Source organism: Macaca fascicularis, chromosome 12 (assembly GCF_037993035.2).
Source record: "Macaca fascicularis isolate 582-1 chromosome 12, T2T-MFA8v1.1".
Lineage (NCBI taxonomy): Eukaryota > Metazoa > Chordata > Mammalia > Primates > Cercopithecidae > Macaca > Macaca fascicularis.
This window is the reverse complement of record NC_088386.1, coordinates 96220229-96236078: the sequence shown is the minus strand read 5'-3', so window position 1 is coordinate 96236078 and position 15850 is coordinate 96220229. Positions and strand designations below refer to the sequence as shown.

The window sequence follows — 15850 nt, the reverse complement described above, 5'->3', positions numbered from 1 at the left end:
GTAAAGGGAGGTAAAACTTCTACACTTCAACTTGTAAAATGTTGAAACCAGACTCTGATATTTCATATATGTAAATATTTTATATGTATATAAATTTTATTATATATATGCATGTGTATATGTGTGTGTAAACTATCTAGAGCTACCACTAAAAAAATTGTACAAGGAGATATACTAAAAAATACTATACATTAATCAAAATGAAATTCTAAGCAAATATTCAGGCAACCCATAGGAAGGTGGGGAAAAGAATAAAAAGCAGAGGGAGCAAACAGAATACAATTATTACTGGCCATCATGTTAATGGAAGGCAGAACTTTTAAAAATTAAAAATTTACTCAGTAATAGTGATTTGCAAATTGTTTGAGGATTCCCAATGAAATGTTTTAAATTGTAATCTGGACTTCCTATCTTATCAAAAATCTGAGTTTAAAAAAGAGTGCAGAAAAATGAATAGGTTCTGCTTCACTTATAAAATATCATCATTAAAATTTCACAAGTTCAGATCTTCACTTCAATTTAAGCTTTTACCAAATTGTCTAAAGACCCATGTCATTGTCACTAGGCTCAAATTCAAGCTTGCAGTATTATTGATTCTGCCTATCCACTCAGAATTTATTTTGTTAGGTATTCACTTTATTTAAAATATACAGAGCTAAAAAAATTAGACAGAGCTGTACTTGTTTAAATCTGTAAAGCAGGCAAAGTTTTAGAAACCTGTTATATTTTCCTGCCTACCCCGACAGGCCCCACCATGGTGCCCTCTCTTCACCTTAGGGTATTGCTCTCAACTCTCTAGGTTGGAAACCAATTTGATCAACTAATCCCTGAGATAAAATGTTATCCCAGTATGGGTTTAGGAGTGATTCCTCCAGGCATATTTACATTTTAATAAGAGGCCCTTAAAGTCCCAAATTTACTAAGATGTGAATGTATCTATTTGTACCATGCCCAGCGGAGCAGGTTGTGGGGGAAAGTTGTCTCCGGTTCAGGGCTCCCTGGGTCTCTTGCAAATCCTTCTATACAGATTGTCCTCTGTGCTCTTCAGTATAAAGCACATCCCAGTTAACAGAATTTTAATGAGATAAATAAGAAGCAGGATAATGTAGAGGAAAGAATACTAACTTTGGAATTGGGAAAACTCTTAGATTTGATCCTGGTCAATCAGGTAGCCTCTCTAGCCTCAGCTGGCTCATTTGAAAATGGTAATCTTTAGCATCCTCCAGTGCTATGACACCGGGATTAGATAGAGCTGAAATATATCTTCGCAGCAGATAAGTGCAAACAATAATAGTACTCCCTCCAAGAACACATTCTAAGACCTGATGTAATGCTCCATTTATTTTATCTTTTAAATATTTTTTTTCTTGGAACACCTATGTTCTTTCTTTTTTTCCTTCAACGTTTAAGTTCTGGGGTACATGTGCAGGATGTGCAGGTTTGCTTCATAGGTAAACGTGTGCCACGATGGTTTACTGCACAGATGAACGCATCATTTAGGTATTAAACCTAGCATCCACTAACTATTCTTCCTGATGCTCTCCCTCCCCTTACCCCCACTCCTACAGACCCTACTGTGGGACACTTATTTTCTTAGAAGACAGATAAAGTGTTGCTATAATTAATTCTAATTACCTCTCATTGAAATAAGTAATCAGAAACTCATAATCCAAATGACGATAGCAGACAAAGGAAAAACTAGATTCAAATTAGTGAGTCAAAAGGATAAAAACTGGTTTTCTTTTGCCTTCCCTCGTCTTTCCCTTCCCTTGTCTTTCCTTTTCTTTCTCCTTCCCTCCTTCCCTCCCTCTCTCTCTCTATCTTTTTTTTTTCTTTGACAGTCTCACTCTGTCTCTAGGCTGGAGTGTAGTGGCGTGATCTCATCTCACTGCAATCTCCGCCTCCAGGGTTCAAGCCATTCTGGTGCCTCAGCCTTCCTAGTAGCTGGGATTACAGGTGTTTGCCACCACACCTGGCTAATTTTTGTATTTTTATTGGAGACAGGGTTTTGCCATATTGCCAGGCTGGTCTCAAACTCCTGGCCTCAAGCAATCTGCCTGCTTCAGTCTCACAAAATTCTGGAATTACAGGCATGAGCCACCACTCTCGGCTTCCTTTTTTTTTTTTTTTTTTTTTTTTTTTTAAATAGAAGGAGTCTTGCTACATTGACTGGGCTGGTCTCAAACTCCTGGCCTCAAGCAATCTGCTTGCTTCAGCCTCACAAAGTGTTGGGATTACAGGCGTGAGCCACCACACCCGGCTTCCTTTTTCTTTTTCTTTCTTTCAGACCTCACATGTTCTGCCTTGGCCTCCCAAAGTTCTGGGATTATAGGAGTGAGCCACTGCACCTGGCATTTATACTGAAAAGTAGTATAAACATCCTTTTTAATATTCCCATATTATTTTTATACTTATCAATGGGGTATGCAACAATAACAAAAATTAAAGAGGCAGACTAAATCAATCACCTAATTGAATTAGATAATTAAAGAAGATGTCAAGGAAAAATACAACAATAGAATTCTTGCACAAATACTCATTATGTCAAAAAACAAACATGAGACAAGGAACCCCCCTAAATATTGATATTTCTGACATGCTCATGCCAGGAACCCTCCATGATAGAAATGTACCCTCCTTTTCTCTTCATTCCCATAAATCAAACTTACCTTTCCAGTGTTTTCCACATTTTGCTAGCCCTAAGAATTACCTGGAAAACTTGTTAAGACTGATGCTGGGGCTGTTTTGGATCCTCTACAATTCTAAAAAAGGACACAGGAATCTCCAGGTCTCATAAATATCCTCAGTGATTTCTACAAGGAGAAAATCTTGGAAACACTGGGTTTGATAAATGAACACCTGCCAACACATCTCACTAATAGACAATCTCTTCAGGAGAACAAAATCATGTGAATCTAATGATCATTGCTCACAATTATTGATTTGTTACTATATGCCAAGAACACGTGATTATCTCTTACAATCTTTATAATTCATGTTTGAAATTGTTTTTACTTTATCCACATAATATTAAAACAGGGAGACTGAGCCCTGAGAAGTACCCTACCAGGTCACACAGCTAATAAGACACAATGCCAAGGAAAACTGGTAGGTGACAGTTCTAGGTATCTTTCCTACAGCTTCCAGGTGACATTTCCAGTCAGCCCCAAACACGCTTCAAGTTTAACACATCCATAGAGTTGAGACATGATGGGCTTGGGGCTCAAGAAGCTGGGCTGACTGGTGACATATTACACAGCTCTGGCTGTGCACTCAGGATGGGATGTGTCTTAGGACTCTTCCTATTTTTGTGATCAAGGTTGGAGAGAAAAATTAAGAAGATGGGAGTTGTGTTTGTTTGTTTGAGATGGAGTCTCCTGTCACCCAGGCTAGAGTACAGTGGTGCAATCTCGGCTCACTGCAACCTCTGCCTCCAGGGTTCAAGCAATTCTTGGGCCTCAGCTTCCTGAGTAGCTGCGATTACAGGCACCCACCACCACACCCAGAATTTTTGTATTTTTAGTAGAGAGGGGTTTTCGCCATTTTGGCCAGGCTGGTCTCGAATTCCTGGCCTCAAGTGATCCACTCACCTTGGCCTTCCAAAGTGCTGGGATTATAGGCGTGAGTCACTGTGACTAGCCCAGAAGATGGGAGTTTTTAACATGCACTAGAGGCCAATGTCCTGGAAATTCACTTAAAGACAGACAATGCAGGAGGATTTCTCTGCTCTGAGATGTGACACAGACTGCCCATAACCATCCAGTAGCATGTCTGTGTAAATCAGAGATCTTGTGAGGCAGGCATTAGGACAGCTTTCACAGCAGCAATGACAGCAGAATGTGGTGGGGAAAGCATGGGTTATTTAAGACTTATGATGAACCTCTTTTTTTCTGCTATAAAGGACATTATTGAGACAACTGGTGAAATTTCAATAAGGTGTGTAGATTAATAGTATATGTGTTAATATTCTGATTTTGATAACTATGTTTATGTTAGACAACATCCTGTTTTTAGGAAACAAACGCTGAGTATTTAGGAGTAAAGAGACATACATTGTGTTTACAATTTACTCTCAAATGGCTCAGAAGTGTGTGTGTGTATCATTGGGGAATCTGAGTGAAAAATATTTGGGAGTTTCTTTAATGTTTCTGCAACTTTTATGTAAGTTTTAAAATATTTCAAAGCCAAAAGTTAAGGAATTGTACTGGAAAGTTATAATTAACTATTTTCTAAGAGGCAAATTTAATTTTAATTACATACAGACATGCAGGAAAGAAGTCTGGAAGAAAGAAAGGAGAAAGGGAAGGGGAGAGGAAGGGAAGAAAAAGCAGAGAAGCAAGAAAGGAAGAGAGAGAGAATCAATGAGAGAAAGGATGAAGAACAAACATGGACTTTGGAAATCCTAATAAAGTCTATCAATTCAATGGCCGACTCTGTCATTTAGTAGCTGTTGTGTGACCTTGGTCACACTCCATAATTACTCTGAGCCTCCCTTTGCCAGCCTATAAGATTGAGATAATAATACTGTCTTGCAGGGTGGTTGTGAACGGGAAAGGAAACGACATCTGTAACAACTGGAGCCTTGATGAGGGAAGGGGGATCGGGCACAGGGGCAGGGTCTTGCCTCCTGTTTTGCCTCCCCATTGGCTCTTCGCCTACCCCAGAGACAGAGGGAAACGCATTTGTGAATGAGGTGCCTGTTCCACCTGATCCTGAGGAGCAAAACCCTCCTAGGCTACCAGATGATTTCCAGAAGGCAAAGGAATCATTAAACTGACATGCTTAGAAGGCTTCCAGGGTCGCTTACCCTTATATTACTTTTTTACCTTCAAGAATTTGATCAACCACTTTAAATGCTTCATCAACATTTCCATATTCCAGTTTCCTTTCTGGCTCGAAGAAGGAGTTGTGTTGTATAGCTTCCTAGAGAGAAAACAGAAGAGTGAGGCAGCTTGGGCAAGACCTAGGGCGGCAGGCACACCCCACTGCACATCCTCTGAGCAGAGGCTGTTTCTCCCTTCACCTTGTGGTCCCGTGCACTTTCACCATGACCCTGGTGAGCCAAGCTAAGAATCCAACTGCAGAGAGACTCCCCAGTGAGGAAATGTAAATGTGCCCACTGAGTCCGAAGAAATAATATGCACAGAAAAAAACTGGCATCTAAGTGATCCCAGAATGAAACTAGTATTTTCCAGGCAGATTATTGTCTTCACATCACAAGCCATTTCAGGTAGCCAAGGCTATATAGCATAGGGCTTCAGAGCCAAGGCTCTGGACCCAGACAGCATTGCACACATTTTTCCCATTTACCAGCTTTGACTGTGGGCCTGTCACTTCACCTCTCTTATCATCGTCTGTAAAATGGAAGTAACAGGTGTGCATATAGCTCCAATAGGATCGTGGTTGGTGAAGATAAAATGAAATAAGACATGCGAAGAGCTTATATGGCATATAGTAAGCACTCAACAATTGCTAGTTGAAGAGACTCTAGTGATTGGGATCATGGTGGCTCTGCCTGCCAGCCCCACATTCCTTCTTTGTGGGGATGAGCATTTCATTTGCACGGGGCAGTAGAGCACCTGGGACCTCTAGCTCTGAAGTAAGATTTCAGACAAGCCCTGTCTGGGTGCTGGGTGTACAAATCCATTTATACACTGGCTTCTATTGGCTCTCCCTGGGTGCCCAGTAAAGGGGTACAGTGGTACACATAACCAGAGATGTAGTTACAGTAACATAGGTTGGTTTTTAGCTATCCCTGAGAATTTATCTTGCAGTAATCCATGTGTCCACTGGCAAATGTGGTGTGCCAGCTCCTGCTGGCATTATCCACTGTGGGTTATTGTCCATCCATGAAATTCCACTCTGTTGGTAGTTGGGGATTCTCTTATCTCTGTTTCCTTTTGGCCACCAGTAGGTGTCTAGACAACACCCTTTAGAGGGATATGCTATTGTGATTCTGCCATTTCCCCCATTCAAACACTAGGTTGGTTTGTTTATAGCACCAGTGGGGCCCAGCTTCTTTGACAGAGTGTTTGTTGATTGCTTTTGTTACTGACTAGCTGTGTAACCTTGGGTAACCCTGTTTTTTAGTTTCCCCATCAGAATGGGGATTAAAATAGTTTTTACCTCATAGGATTTTTGTGAGCATTTAGTAAGTTAATGTGTGAAACTGACCTAGAACCATGTCAACCACGTAGTGAGCTCTGTATAGGTCCTGGCTATGATCATGTTATTGTTGATGATTATTATTCATGACAGATGCCGGTAGGGAACACATTTTTTTCCATTATGGTCATCATCCTTACCCCTCGATTCAAGAGTTTTGATCATTTCCCCATTCAATCTACTAAAAACTTGAAAAGCATGAGCCAGATTAAACCTTTGTGATAGTGACAGAGATAAATTTGGTTCTGTTCTTTTTTGACTGATAACACACTTCCTATTGGAATCAGTTCATGTGCTTTTCTTATTAATCCAAGATTAAAGAGACTCCAGGTTGAAAAAAAAGCTAGGTTTTATAAATCCTATTTTTAAAAGCTTAATCTTTTTCAACTTTACTGGCTGGTTGCTCTTTGAGTAACTTTGAGCCAATTTTCTGAATTTTTCTTAGTCAGGAAAGTGATAAAAGAACTGTAATGAATAGGGAGAGGGGCATATTTCCCTCCTCTAAACTTTGATTAAACTCACTCTGATCCAGTTGATGAAACTTTGAGAGCTTAATCTCTGAACACAATGTGAGGCAACTCTTTTCCACAAAGCCAAAACTTGAATCTGATGCTGGGATTCTCTGGCAGACAATCACAAGTCTACTGGTTGAAGTGATGAGGGTGTGGGGAGTGGCATCTATTATATTTGCTTATAGGGGCTTTTATTTGACTGGAAGGTAGGGGGAGTGAAGAGTAGATATTTAGCCCCTGATATTGGGCAAAGATTTATACACAAAACATTGATGAAGTATTATGTAAATAATTTCTAATAAGTAATTCTAACTCTCCAGCAAAACTTTGGGGGATGGAATATAGGAAGCAAGAGCAGCAGGCAACACGTAAATGAAAAGGGCCTGAGAAGGGAACAGAGTGTTTGAATTTGAAACTGGCCAGGAAAATTTAGGAGGCCTAATCACACTTCGACTCCAATTAAACTTCTACATTTTTGTCTTTTTGACATGATTTTATTTTTATTTGAAAATGTAAGAAAAATTCCCAGAGACAAACTCCATGTTCCTAAGCATCAAGCAGCATGGCAGGAAACTCCCCAACACCCAGTTCTCCTGGAGACACTCATCGGCCCAGGTCGCTTCCTCAATTCTGCCTCAGGCCATGCTGGTCACCCAGAGAACAACGTGTTCATTGTGCTGTGAAGCTAATATTGTGTCCCAGAGCACATGCAGCCTGTATGGACTGAGTCTCATCTATTTACACTGCCTCCCCAGTGTTCATTCTTTCATCATTCAGGAAATTATAAGAACCAATGGAATGCACGCAGAACACCCTATCATTTCATGGAGACGAGTCTTATAGCCTTTATACATTTTCAACTCCTCTCTCAACATCACAAGAGAAAATGCAATTCTCCAGTTTGTTTAAGTTGCCAAAATACCTGTAGGCATCATACAATTTATCTCTTGAAAAATCTAAAAATCGTGTCTCTGACACTCACTTCATGGAACATCCTGTTGGTCCTCACTGTGTGCCTGGGTGAAGGTGGGTACAAAGTCACAGAGTGGATCCACTTTCCTGGACATCACTGGTTCCCATCCAGCATCCTCTCCCCTTCCCCTTTCCCAACAGGGCTCAGATTTGTTTCAGTTTCCTACACTCCCCTATGTAGCCCACTTACTTCAGAGAAATCTGGCCCCAACTCCGACCCCTAGAAGTAACCAACAGCTCCTCCATTCCCCTGCCAGTCATTAATTCAGAGATGGATATGTCACCTAAATGGCTTAAAGAGGCTGGATCTCAGGATTTGTGCTTGGAATGCTGGGGCAGTAGGGTTCCTCTTACTCCTCGAACGTGAACAAGGAAGTCCAGGTTGTCCTGGTGGCCATCTGTGTGACCACAGGAATCGAGCCTCTATCGTGGGCAGCAGAGAGGAGCAACAGAAATAAGCCGTGTCCTTGGGGAAATTGTTAATACTGAGACTGTTTAGAGGCTAACAAAGTCCCTGTATTTTGGAGGCCACTTTAAGCCACATTTTTCTGTTACAGTAGCCAAAAGCATTTTAACCGATACTTGTTCTGGCTCCCAACTGGCACCACCATGGAACTCATTACCTTGATTGTTAGGATCAGTGGCTCCAAATCTTGATAGACAATCTTCACTTGCTTAGCAGCTCGCTTTGCCTGAACCTCAGAATCAGCAAGCACGGCACAGACAAGCTGACCCACACAGAACACCTACGACACAGAAAGACCTTTGTTGTCAAGGAGGGCAGGCATCAGGTCCTCTCTTTTATTTATTTTCTTCCTCCCTCCTAGTACTAGATCACATGAGGGTTAGGGCTAGATGTGACCCCTCCACATCTGTCCATGACTGTTACCACAGCTGGCCTCCTGACCCAGGCACTGGGGGAAGTTTAGATCCTTGTGCTGTATCAGAGGAGCAGGAGTCATGCTGTCTCGAGGACAGGAGGCTCAGGCTCCAGGCCAAGCCTATGAGGCTGTGTGAAGGCCAGTCTGTCCCATGGCTTGACGTGTGGCTGTCACACGACAATCAGAGCTGTTCTGAGAGATGCAACCTCTGCCTTTATGGACAGGGAGACCAGGAAGTCACAGCTCATCTCAACCAGAGAGAAAAAGGGGGTGACCTGGGAAGGGGAGTCCCCTGTGATAACAGAAGCCTGCTGGTGAGCACATCTCTCCTCACAAACTGTCTTTTCATGAAAAGGCATCCTAGCCAAGATGCAACCAAGCAGACAGCATCCCCTTCCTGGGGATTATTCACCTGCAGGTGGGGTAGCTGGACTCAGGAGTTCACACAAGGACCAGAGCAGAAATTTAGACAGGGAAAAGAAACCTTAAGCCTTGAGAAAGGTAAAATCAGTCTGGACTGGAAGAAGTCACCATGACTACTGAGTTCTCTCTCCTACTTTATGCTGTGATTCACAATTTCAACGTAATCACCCATTTTAAAAATCGACTTTAAACTACTGTGTCTTTTCCACAAGGAACATAAAGTAGTTTTGTCATCAGAAAAAAAAGGTATTGAAAACATTAAATCTAGCATGAACACACAAAAAAAGTGTGTTCTTTGGAGGGGGGCAGTGAAGGAGAGAAAAATGAAACAAGAATGGCAACATGTTGATAACTGTTGAAGCTGGTTGATGGATCTATGGGGTTCATTGTACAGTACTTTCCCATTTTTGTGTATGCTTACAATTTCTACAATGAAAAGATTTTTAAAAGCCATTAAGTGCCATAAATGAATGTTTTAAAAAGCATTACACCAACAAAGGCAATCATTCACAATGGCACTCCAAAGTCTCCTGATTTGGCTTCTGTGACCTGGCACATAGATGTGGCCCCTGAGATGCTTATAATCTTCATAAGCACATCTCAGAGAGCAGATACTATCATGCAGCCAAGATCAGTTTCACTTGTTTAGTAAACATTTATGCAAAGGCCTTAAATTCTCACCATCTCTGCCAGTGCTACACAGCCCTGCTTTGGGGGAGTTTCAACCTTGAGTTCAAACTCTCAGTCATCAAGCTTTCATTTCTACAGACAATATCTTCCAGGGAATATCTTCCAGGGAGAGCCAGAGGAAGGGACTGTTTCAAATTATGAAGCCCTTTTGGGTAAACACTGAACTGAGCAGTCTGAGTTATGCAGAAAACCTGCTGACTGCTGTCCTTGCTGTAGCCAAAGTTTTAATCATTTGTAATTTTCACAAGGCAACAATGTTATCACTATACCTCCACTCATTCACCCTGCAATGTGTGAAGCAGTGTGTGGAATACACAGATGAATCAGACATGGGTCCTCACTCAAGGAATTTATACTAGATAGAGGAAATATAAAAGACATCAAAATAAACAAGCTTAACACAAGGTAGAAAGTACATTAAAGGTCACTTCATTTTCTCCTCTAGACTTTAAGCTCCATGAGAGTAGAGATCATACATATCTGGTTCAACTATGGTGACCAGACATCATAGATGCTCACTTTTAAAAAGCCCATTTAGGCCCAGTGTGGTGGCTCATGCCTGTAAACCCAGCACTTTGGGAGGCCGAGGCAGGCAGATCACCTCAGGTATGGAGTTCGAGACCAGCCTGGCCAACATGGCAAAGACCCTCTCTACTAAAAATACAAAAATTAGCCGGGCATGGTGGTGCGTGCCTGTAATCCCAGCTACTCAGGAAGCTAAGGCAGGAGAATTGCTTGAACCCGGGAGGTGGATGTTGCAGTGAACCGAGATCATGCCACTGCACTCCAGCCTGGGTGACAAAGAGAAATTCCATTTAAAATTAAATAAAATAAAAAATAAAAAGCCCATTTAACACACGAAAATATGAATGAATCAGAATAAGTTGAGAGAGAGAGAGATTAAGACAGAGAGAGAGATTGAGAGAGAAAGAGAGAGAGAACAAACACTACTTCTGGATTGAAGAATGAGAAAAAAGGCTTCATGGTATAGATATCACTTGAACTTGTAGTTGAACTTTGACCATGCTGACACTGGGACAATAATAAGGAGTTCTCAGGAAAGGGATTTCCATATAAAAGTTATCATTAATCCATCTTCATTTATCCATTTATACCATTAGCAGCAGGCCATCTCACTATTAGAAAATGTAAAATACCAAATAATCTTTTACATAACTAGTTAATGTCTTCACTTACATGGAAAATGAATATATTTGAATTCATTCAATATTAGAATATGCCTTTATAATAAGCATTCTAAGAATACTGGAGTCTTTCATGGTGTGCCAAATTAGATGATATCGTTAAGAAAATATGAAGCACCATTAACTGAGAAAGTTATTTTTCAAATATAAAGCAAAAATGCAGTACCTTATCTGTCGCCAGAAATTCCTCAGCTTCGGTGAAAAAGCAGAAGGAGTTGACGTCACTAAGATGTTCGGCTGTTATGACGTCCACCACACCGGGCATGCTGAGAGCTTCTGACAGATCAATAGACCTAGGTGATATACACAGCAGAGCTCTGAGAGTGGCCATAGAGGCTGACAACATGGTTAATTGGAGAATAAGATATGAGAGAGGTAAGAACTGTCCAACAGTCTCTGCCAGACAATTGAGAAAAAATTCTTGGGACAATGAAGTTGTAGTAAATCCTACATTTCGATCCCATTTCACCTCTGGTCTGCATTGGATATCACCAACAAATAGCCTATTTCTTCACACCATTACTTTTCACTAATGTGGCTTAGATGAAAAGACAATCATTTACGCCCATTGGGTAAGAACTTTATCACTTACACAATCTTAGCATGAGCTCTTGAACTAGTCACAAAGGTCAAGAAAAGTTCCTGGTCCACCAGAGGCATGTCATCACAGTAGATGGCCTCCCCTGTGGCGTGCTTCACACCAGACAGATGCATGATGGGGTGGCCAATTGGGTCTTCAGGATGCTGCTTTGGGCCCATATGCTGGTTAACAAATAACCAAAATATACTTTTACATTTCTATAGAGAAAGTAGGAATTATTATTATGCACATCTCCCATAAGAAGGTAGCTATATAATTTACACTCAAACCAGAATACTATTGGGTATGAAAAATCACTATTGGGCTGGGCACAGTGGCTCATGCCTATAATCCCAGCACTTTGGGAGGCTAAGGTGGGCAGATCACTTGAGGTCAGGAGTTCGAGACAAGCCTGGCCAACATGGTGAAACCCCATCTCTACTAAAAATACAAAAAAAAAAAAAAAAAAGTAGCCAGGTATGGTGGCGCATGCCTGTAATCCCAGCTACTCGGGAGGCTGAGGCTGCAGAATGGCTGGAACCTGGGAGGTGGAGGTTGCAGTGAGCCAAGATCACAGCACTGCACTCCGGCCTGGGAGAGAGAGTGAGACTCCATAAAAAAAAGAAAAAAGTCATTATTAATAACACCAAGACAATAAACCTACTACAGTAATTCAATAAGCCAACTGGTATGTCGATCCCTGATATTGTTCTTATTTTTCACCTTTTAGAATGTAGACCCCAAACATCTCTAATGGAAATTCCATTTACGTAAGTAAACAAATTTAAATCTTTCTTCTTGATAATATAAAATTATGTCCTCTTGCTAATGCGTATGTATCTCTTTAAATTTTATTATCAAAATGACCTTACTGTTTTTATATAAGCATGACACATATAATATTTTACAGAAGAGTATGGTGATATTGTGACTATGTTTATAGAAAATACTGAGGTTATTACTTCAACCAGAGTAGCCTTCTTTTTTCTATTTTGAGTGAGGCAATGTAAGAAACAATTGGCAAAACTCTTAACTTAGACAATTCTAGTAGAGAATGAAGCCAAAGGGACCTGCAGTTGGAGTAATGATTCACTAATGTGGCTCTTTCTTAAAGCCCCCTGGAGCAGAATGCCTTGCTGGTGGCTCTGTAAATACCTTAAATGTGTTTCATTAACCAAAGCAGAGATTAGTCAGCACAATGTCTGCCCTGGTATTTCAAATATGGGAGTTTCTGGCTTTCCCACTTGGGTGTGTATTGTGAAAAGAATTGAAGGTATGAAGAAAGAAGGAGAACGAGTGAAGAGACATAAGGCCAGGGTGAAGGCTGTGGCTGAGGAGTGGCCTGCTAAGCCCTGGAGGGTACCCCAGTCTGTAACTCACTGTGTCCACATTGCACTTGGTAGTGGGACTGAGGCCAGACTCCCAGAGGCTTTCTCTGGAAGACCTGGGGGTGAGGGGCATGCAGTCATGTTGGCCAGGTTGCAGTCAGGGAAAAGCTATGGATGCCTCCCCTTCCCATCCTGCAATTCACAGGATCACCCTAAGCACTTGATCTTCCTTTGAGGTGAGCCTTACAATGCCCTGGATCTTCCTTTGAGATGAGCCTACACATCACATGGCAAGAGGGAAGAGAAAACAAGTTGCCAACACATACTGGTTAAAAATCTTTACTGGGAGAAAAAAGAAGAAACAGGCCTATTTCCAACATAGTGTCCTTTAAGGCATCTGAGCGGGGAGAAAAGCTAAATTCTTTTGTATTTGATTACCACAATGTGCAGTTTGAGAAAGCCTATTCAGTACATATGAACAATAAGTTAGATACTTGAATCCATCTAAAATGGTATTTCATTTCACTCTTCACTGCAGGTTTTCCTGTTTCAAAGTCCACCCTGGTCCAATAAAAGTGCTCCAAGCCTCTTGCTCTATGGAACTGAAGAGAAGCTGTCTGGATTCCCCTGATTAACACATTTCCTTTTCATGTAGATGTTTTGCTTTCCTTTCTGAACATTTGGATTTAATTCATCTAATCCCACAAATGGAGGAGAGCTCTGGTTATAATGAGAGCTTTACTTAAGACAGCTGCGAAATGTACAGTTCTCCAGTGCCCTCTACAGATCCAGGAACTCAAGAAGAGTGCTCCCTACTCACTACCCAACTATTTAAGGGCCTCAAAAAATAAACCTCTGGGTAGAGATAGAGATCAGAGATTCTCCAGGCAGGTGGCAGGGCTGGAATATCAGGAGAGAACAGCAGAGTGGCATGTGTTATTTCAGAACATGTTCAACATTGATTTGAAAAGAAAAAAATATTGCTTTCATAAGCAATGAAATATTGTCATTTCATAATGACAAGAAATAAAATGTCAACCAAATTGTGGCTGACAACTATGCACAGAAAGTAGTGTAATTTCTATAATTAACTAGGTATAAGACATGTGTGTAGGATGCACTTATTCCTATTTTATATAAAATTTACCATCTTGCTGCAAAATAAACACTGTTGATAAGCATTTATTGTTCTAATTTCATATTTCTTTTACTTAAATGTAAACTTCAATTTTGTAGTTAGTATAATACAGGGCACAAAAAACGGAGTATTGACTAAGTTTTTGTTTTTTCATTTTCGGTTATTGTTGAGTCATCCTGACTTTATAAGCTAGAAAGCAGGAGACTATCGAGAAAAATAATTTAGGTAGGCCTTGCTCCAGGGCTCCATTAAATAAAGGTAGATATTAGGCCACGAATGTAGGGGACTAAGGAAAACTAGAGAAAAGTTTACTTATTGGGGTTCAGGCATGAGCACAGATTGGAGGCAGTCCCAACACTCCAGCCCTTTGACGTAGCTCACACTGCCCTGTCCTCATGGCAAAGGACTCCCCTCAGTTCTCCTCTTCCTCCTCTGCTTCGAGGAGCTGAGATAGTGACGAAAAGGAAAAACTAACAATGAGGTTCTACCAGGTGTGGTTTTTCATATGTTGCAGATGGTAGGAATTGACTTCCTCTGCAAAATATCCCCCAAAGTGCTGAGCTGTGATGATGCTTGGGCTTTCAACCTGAACCACATTTGAGTGAAAAAAATCACCCACATCTTCTTTTTAAAACCCTAAGAACTTTTTTCATCCTGAAAAGCAAACTTCCAGATACTTCACAAGCTCAGACATTAAGGAAAGACATTCATAGCTATCTGTAATGGGTCTGGGAGTTAACTGACATAACACGTTTCACTGTAACCAACGGAACACTTCATCACATTGAAAAAAAGTCTTTTGAACCCATGTTGTGTGAGGCTGGCCAAAAAACTGAGGAAAAATTCCAAAAATGTCTTTGTCCTATAGTCAAAGATATCATTTTTTTTTCTTTCTTTCTTTCTTTCTTTTTTTTTTTTTTTTTTTGCAGTCAGTCATGATAAATCTACTGGTAAAAGAGGCTGTCCTCCATTACCTGCTTCTGCTTAGTATTTGGCTAAAGATACTATGGAAGGAAGAATGTTGCCACCTCAAACTGGTGATCTTTTGAAGCTGTGTCAAAATGCTTTCAAAACAAATGAACTGATTTAGGGGGAAAATGCTATTCGTGAGTGCTGACGTTGCTCTAGCAATGCGGATATTTGTATGTGTGTGTGAAAAACCACAGGCAAAACAAAAGCAAAACTCACCTATCTGGCAGACACTTTGTATCTAAAACTTTGTTTTGCAATCAATGATAAACTCTCATTCAAGATCATGCACTATGTGAAAAATTTCCTTTTTCTTTGGATGATTTCGATATCTATGAATTTGCTGTTGTTTCTTTCTGAAATTTATTCCATTGTTTAAGAAATATTAGGGCATTTATAAGCCGAAGGGTTCAACTATCATATTTGAAAAGAACACCAGGGGAGATGGCAGCTGTTTTTAACTTTCAAAATGATCATTTTCAATGGAGTTTGGTGCATTTTAACTTTTAAACATTGAACCGAAAACCTCAAGGAATACACACCAGCTTCAATGTTCATTATGACATATTATAAGCTTTTACAACTAAATCCAACATTAGATTCAATGAACAAATGCTTTAAAAAGCCTTTTCATGTTCTTGACTTATTAAAACTCTCAAGGTCAAGTTTCTGGATAATAATTTCAAGGAAAAACACACCACATTGTATCCACTTTACCAAGAGGGTGACTTCAGGCAATATTTTTATGAGGTGGCAGAAAATTCCATTTGAGAGTTAGGAATTCTGTTTTCTAATAGTCACCCTTCATTAGGAGAGCTTACGAAAAGTTCTTAGTACTTATGTTTGATTCAATTCTAAAATGTAACTCACAGAAAAATCACTAGGAGAATAGGGACTAAGGGAGTGAAATATCTTCACATTCACGCTAAACAAATCAGCAGTTCTTCTTAAAAGCATTATTGCATTTTCATCAACCTCCAGGGGCTG

General features: G+C 40.4%; 1 protein-coding gene across 2 annotated transcripts in view; it reads right to left on the bottom strand.

Moving 5' to 3' along the window:
- The window catches only part of AOX1 (aldehyde oxidase 1), an 87895-nt gene that overhangs the window by 40205 nt on the left and 31840 nt on the right, over window positions 1-15850 (bottom strand). For both annotated transcript variants that reach the window (XM_045368349.2, XM_065525859.1), the window contains exons 17-20: window positions 11441-11610; window positions 11015-11141; window positions 8273-8395; window positions 4827-4923 (exon numbers count right to left, since the gene is read on the bottom strand). In XM_045368349.2, the coding sequence (XP_045224284.2) occupies window positions 4827-4923; window positions 8273-8395; window positions 11015-11141; window positions 11441-11610 (517 nt within the window). The remainder of the gene's footprint in view (window positions 1-4826; window positions 4924-8272; window positions 8396-11014; window positions 11142-11440; window positions 11611-15850) is intronic.